This window comes from Poecilia mexicana, unplaced genomic scaffold, assembly GCF_051168715.1.
Source record: "Poecilia mexicana isolate PSO_F unplaced genomic scaffold, ASM5116871v1 scaffold_2, whole genome shotgun sequence".
Taxonomy (NCBI): Eukaryota; Metazoa; Chordata; class Actinopteri; order Cyprinodontiformes; family Poeciliidae; genus Poecilia; species Poecilia mexicana.
Window position 1 is genome coordinate 25,264,845 of NW_028263371.1, and position 6,000 is coordinate 25,270,844.

At 38.1% G+C, this 6,000-nt stretch overlaps 1 protein-coding gene across 3 annotated transcripts in view; it reads right to left on the minus strand.

The window, feature by feature from the left end:
* Nucleotides 1-5,431, minus strand: part of LOC148160730 (NACHT, LRR and PYD domains-containing protein 3-like) — a 42,226-nt gene extending 36,795 nt beyond the window's left edge. For 2 of the 3 annotated variants that reach the window (XM_088013134.1, XM_088013130.1), the window contains exons 1-3: nt 4,941-5,429; nt 3,285-3,431; nt 2,403-2,522 (exon numbers count right to left, since the gene is read on the minus strand). In XM_088013134.1, coding sequence (XP_087869260.1) covers nt 2,403-2,522; nt 3,285-3,412 — 248 coding nt within the window. In that variant the 5' untranslated portion in view covers nt 3,413-3,431; nt 4,941-5,429. Of the gene's footprint in view, nt 1-2,402; nt 2,523-3,284; nt 3,432-4,940 lie in introns of all 3 variants that reach the window. The other variant, XM_088013139.1, reaches the window with a different exon arrangement.
* Between the last annotated feature and the right edge of the window lie 569 nt (nt 5,432-6,000).

Consider the following 6,000-nt stretch of genomic DNA (forward strand, 5'->3'; position numbering starts at 1 on the left):
TTGTTTCTGCCATTGGTTCAATATTAGCCGTGAACAGTAGAGGACTTAGACAGTCCCCCTGTCTCTCTTGAGATCAAAACATTCTGATCAATAACCATTAATTCAAATTCAGGATTTTATAAATTATTTTTACCCATTTGACAAATTGTTGTGAAAATCCAAATCCTAACAGTGTCTGGTATAGAAAACTCCATTTTACCCTGTCAAAAGCCATTTGGCATCCAAACTAATCAGGAGGGAGGGTTGAGATGTAAATGTTATGACATCACATTTATTGTTCTTCTAATGTTGTTTGCTTCCTGCCTGCCCAGAATAAATCCCGTTTGGTCCAGTTGATCATCTTAGCTACATGTTCTTGTTTTCTTTCTGCCATTATAGTTGTTAGTATTTTTAAGTCGTTGCATAATAAACTCAGGGGTCTGTATCCTTTGCACAGAGTTGGGTCTTTACCCTCTTATAGATTACAGATATAATGGCTTCAGTCCATGTTTTAGGGGGTCCCCACCGTTAGTGAAGAGTTAAACACTGTACATAATCCTGCTGTTAGTTCTTCTCTAAATGTTTAGTAAAACTCCCTGGCAGTCCGTCTGTCCTCAGGATTTGTTGGTTTGAGTTTTTTAGTAACGTTCAGATTTTCCTGTGGATTTATAGGTCGGGTCGTTTCCAGCATCTCTTCTTCTGACAAAGTTGGGAGGTTCATTCTTCTGAGAAAAGAGGATGTTTCATCGTCCTGAGTATTTCTGTCCGAGTCGTCGTATAGTTTTTATAATATTCTGCGATGCTTCAGCTGTTTCTTTGGGTTGTTTTAATCTGCATAGTTGAGGGTGTTTTATTTACTTGGCCTTTAAGTTGAAATGCCAAGAGGCAACTCGCCCTGTTGCCCATTTCATAATATCTCTGATTTGTAAAGCGTAGAGAACCTTCTGCTTTGACACTCAGCATCTCCTCTAGTTTATCTTTTGCCTTTTTAATGTCTCCCATTATGTTTTTAGTTTCTTCTCCCTTTCCAGTTCGTTGATCTTATTTTCCAAATCCATTTGTTCTTTCATTCTGACTTTTTTCTTTCTGGATGCCATTTCTATTATTTTCCCTCTTATCGCTGCTTTTCCTCCTTCCCATAATATTGTTGGTGAAACTTCCTCATTATCATTTATTTCAAAGTTTTTCTAAAGTGACTCCTTGATTTCTTTGACAATATTTTCATTAGACACGATTGATACATTCATTCTCCAATATCTGAAACAAGGTTCCTCATTTATACTTAAAGTTAACATTATAGTTGTATGGCCACTTATAGTTATATTTTCTATGTTACATTTTAATACCTTATGTATATGTGGCTGAGATTTGTATAGATAATCTATTCCAGAGTAGCTTTTGTGTGGATCTGAGTAAAATGTGTCGTCTCTCTTCTTGGGGTTGATATTTCTCCAAGCATCAATCAGACCAAACTCTTTACTAATATTATTTAGCATTCTGGATGTCGTTGTCTGTGGCCCATAATCAGAAGAGAATCTAACTAATATATTAATTTAAACCGTATTAAAGTCTCCCCCCATCAGTTTCATTCCTTTTGCATCATTAGTTATTATTCTGACTGTTTGTTTCAGGAAACTGTCCTTCTCCTCATAAACATTTATTACTGAAATTGTCATATCTCTGATTCGTCCTACAATCATTATTTATCTTCCATCTTTATCCTTTTCCTCTTTTTCAACTTCAAATAAAATCCCTTTTTTCAGTAAAATTGCTGCCCCTCTTTTTTCCAAATGAAGCAGAAAATGTCTGACCTGTCCTCTCCCTTCTCATTTTCTGTTCGTTCTCCATCAGGTGTGTCTCCTGTAATAAAGCTACTGAGCATCACTGAGCCGATGCTGGGTAACCAACCACAGCCAACATTCAGTGAATCTTTAAGATCATTCATCCTGCCTGATGTCTCACTGAGCACTGAAGCAAAGAGACAGTAGAAAACAGGAGGTAAGAAAAACTTTTGAAGCTTTGAGTTTAAAAACCTTCTGCTTTAGTCTGTCTGTTATTACTGTTTGAAAGAAAACAGTTTTTATGTTCATTTAGGTCCAAATTGGCTTAAGATGCAAAACTGCATGATCACAATCCAAGTAGATAAATGTTATGTTGTTGGTTAAATCTTGGATTTAACAAGAAAATAAAAAGTTTATGAAGAAACTTTTTAATTTCAAGGTTTTAGGGTTGAGTTTTGTTGTGGAGTTGGACAAAGTTTATCCCATCAATCAATCACTAGTCATCAATGTTAATAAATATCATGGAACAGAAAATGGACGCATAATAAAGCCTCCTTTACTTTCTGTCTCCTCGTGTATCCAAGCCTAGAACCAGTCCTGCTCTGCAGAGTCACATGAACCAGATAGAAACTGGTTTCTTACTCTGGTTCTGATGGTCCAGGTTCAGGACTGAAGTCTGGAGGTTCTGGTTTGGACCGGTCACTCCTCATGGAGGGACAGCTGGATCCTGGAGGTTCTGCTCTCCGTTTGAGGTTCTGACGTCTGAAACACAAACATGTTGTTATTCAGATCAATCAGTGAGAAACTGAGATAAAAACCAGAGAAGAAGCTCTGAACACAAACTGCTGCAGGTCTGAAGCTCCAGAGTGAAACATTCAGACTGATCTGTTGGGTCAAACTGAACCTTCAAGTTTATTTGTTCAGTTCAGCAGCAGGCAGTTCAAGGCGCTTTGCATAATAAAGACAGAAAGCTACAAAGAAAACACCAGGCATTCAACAACTGAACAGACATTATATTTGATGAGAGCATCACCAAAATCATTACCATCAAATATGTTGGTCACTGTTTCATTTATAATCAAAGCCACTGAAATCAGATGGTTTTTAGTCTCGAGTTAAAGAAATTCAGTGTTTCGACTCTTATTCAGTTTTCTGGATGTTTATATAATTTAAACTTTGACAAACTCACCTGGTTCATCTTCTTGTAAAAATCAGTTTAGTGACGTGATTGAGACGAGAGACTAGTGATGGAAAAGTTACTGCAGAGTAAAGAGTCAACTAGTTGCTGCAACATCCAGTTCAGAGACAATCTGAGTCGTTGCTCCTCACATTGTTGCTGGTTTTTGTTTTCATGCAACATTTTCATCATTTTTCATTCAAACTGATTTACTGACCAACATCCTTCATGTTTGACTTTAATATGGAAGAAAATGAAGTTACGTTTGATCAAAGATCAACCAGTTAATATCATCTATAATTTATCTCTGTAGATCCACATGAACCAGATAGAAACTGGTTTCTTACTTTCTGTTTGAGGGTCCAGGTTCAGTACTGAAGTCTGGAGGTTCTGGTTTGGACCGGTCACTCCTCATGGAGGGACAGCTGGATCCTGGAGGTTCTGCTCTGATCTCCTTTAGATCCTGATCTTCCATCTTCTGGACTTCAGTCAGCCTGAGAAAGAAACCAGAACCAGTCAGTCCAGTGGTCCAGGTCCAGTAAGTGTCCAGTGAAGCAGAAAGCTGGTTCCCATCAGGAGTTCAGAGGATCAGAGTGAATCAGATGAATGAACAAGTGAACATTTCCTATGAACTAGTGAACTTGTTTAGCTCCCACAGTGGACCTGAACGCATCATGACTCTATTGTAGCTCCGTATGGAGGGAGTCAGTGTGCAGAAGGTTCTGAGGGAGCAGCAGCTCAGGTCGGGTCCACAGCTCTCCTCCAGACAGAACCGGGTCCAGCTGGGATCTCAGCAACATGTCAGCCTCTGTGGTCATGTGAGCAGCTCAGCAGGATTTCCTCTCAGCTAAAGCTGCTTTCAGGGACCACAGCATCCAGCTGAGGTACCAGCTGGACCCACTGCAAGGAATCATGGGTAATCAGCTGCTTCAAGGAGGGGATGAAGCCCCCAAACACTCAGTGAGGCCCGATTCTTTCTGCTGCAAGGAGCAACAAGAGGTAAAAATTAAAAAAGATGAAAGTCAGTGAAGAGGAAGAGAGGAAATCTGTGGACTGGTTAAAGCCGGTTCTGATCCAGACAAGAGAAATATCAGGTTCTGATGAACCCAGACTGATGAGGGATGGAGTGATGTGATTCACTTTCTGCTGACTTCAACAAGCAGAGAAACTAGTTTAAAACTGTTTTTGTTCTGGTTTTTAGGTTAAAAAGATTCACAGAGAGTCCCTACAACAAGAACACTGATGTAAAAAAGTTACATTAGATTAACTTTTTTAGTTTATTTTATTTAGGTTAGATTTGCGAAGGTCGTTGCTGCACATTCCACTCAAACAGATCAGATTTAGATGCAGCTGTCATGGTGGACCACTTTATTTCTAAAGCACTTAAAATAAAACATAGCAGCTGAACAAAGGGTTGCAGGAAAATGAAAGCAAATGATAAAATATAAGAAAAATAGAAATCAAACATCAGAAATACAAGTAGGAGTTCAGCATTAACCCTTGTGGGTGCGAGGACTGAGGCAAACATAGAGGTCTATGGAAAATGATCCAGGTTTTACGTGTGTGGGGTCGATTGGACCCCATTTCGACATACAAGGGTTAAACAGAGATGCAGCTCATTCAGAGTTAAAACACAGAGAAATAAATGTGTTTTTAAGTGAGTTTTTAAAAGTTGTATCATAGAAGTTCATCATTCACCAGGTTAACTCCGCAGTTACTGAGCTGTGTGTTTATGGTTTGTGTATTATTTCTCTCATAATGCACTTAGAATCACTTTATAAGCAGCAACGTCTCACAATAAAACATTTCATTTAATCTAATTCCTTCCTAGATCAGGCCTTTAATAAAGTAAACAGAGCGCTGCTGTGGGGACCACACCCTATGAGAGACGAGGGACCCAGACAGAGGTGGCCGAGGCCCGGGAAGCCTCGGAGGGTTCATCGGTCAGAAAGGCTCCAGAGAGCCGAGAGAGACTCGGAGGGACCCGGAGCGGCAACACTTACCTCTGTTAACAAGTCAACATGTTATTTCCACCCTCCGCTCAAAATGGCGACTGACTTGAGGAAAGAGATCAAAGTTAGTTTCAGTTCCTTTTCCACAGAAAGTCACGTGACTTGTGTTTTCTTCAGCGTCCAGAATCAAAGTTTGATTCATTTGAATAAATATTAACAGTTCAGTTTGAGTTTACAAAGTGAAATAAAACTAGAATAAAAATAGAAAACTTTCATTATTTCTGTTTTGCTGTTAATGAAGAAGATTTGGAGCTGAGCAGCTTTTTGTTCTGCAGAAAACCAGCAGAACAAACGAGTTTAACAGGTTTTTGATTGTGGATTATGAGCGCTCACTGCCCTCTGGTGGTGAACTATCGTAACTACAGATATTCCACTACATACTAACCAGGTCATTTGTTTAACTTAATTTGTTCTCATTTTCACCTTTATCAGGTCAAATAAAATCAGCTTAAATTAATGTTGTTAAGGAGCCACTGCAGGGTTAATAAATGGAAAAGAAAATTAAGCTCACTTAGTTAAAAATCCTTACAAAAAGATTAACTGTCTGTAAATTTAAGAATCAAGCCTGAAAAAATATATAAACTATGAAAATGTGTGATTAAATCCAACCTGCTGAGATCAGAGCATTGAGCAGAATGTAAATACCTAATGGAAAAAAATTAAATATAAAAGTTAAAGTTTAAAATGTTACTAGTTAATATTACTTATTTAACTGCAATCTGTTGTATAACTGAATTCATCTGTGAATAAATGTATTACATGTACAACAATATCATGGTGCAACTGCTCATGTTATTTAAATACTTTTATCTGCTTTAAATGACTAGGAACAGGAAAGTTACATGGTGGTGGTGGAAAACCTCGGCAGAATTTAATTTCATGCTTCTAAATAAAAGTTTAAGGGTGGAAACAAGAAAAGTAAAATGCATTATTTAATATAAAGCTAACGGAGGATATGAACTCGTTTCCATAGCTCTTAATGTGAAAGTATTCAAAGGAAGTGGAAGTGATATGTAAATTCTCTAGCTTAATGGCATAGCTGTAGTTCCTT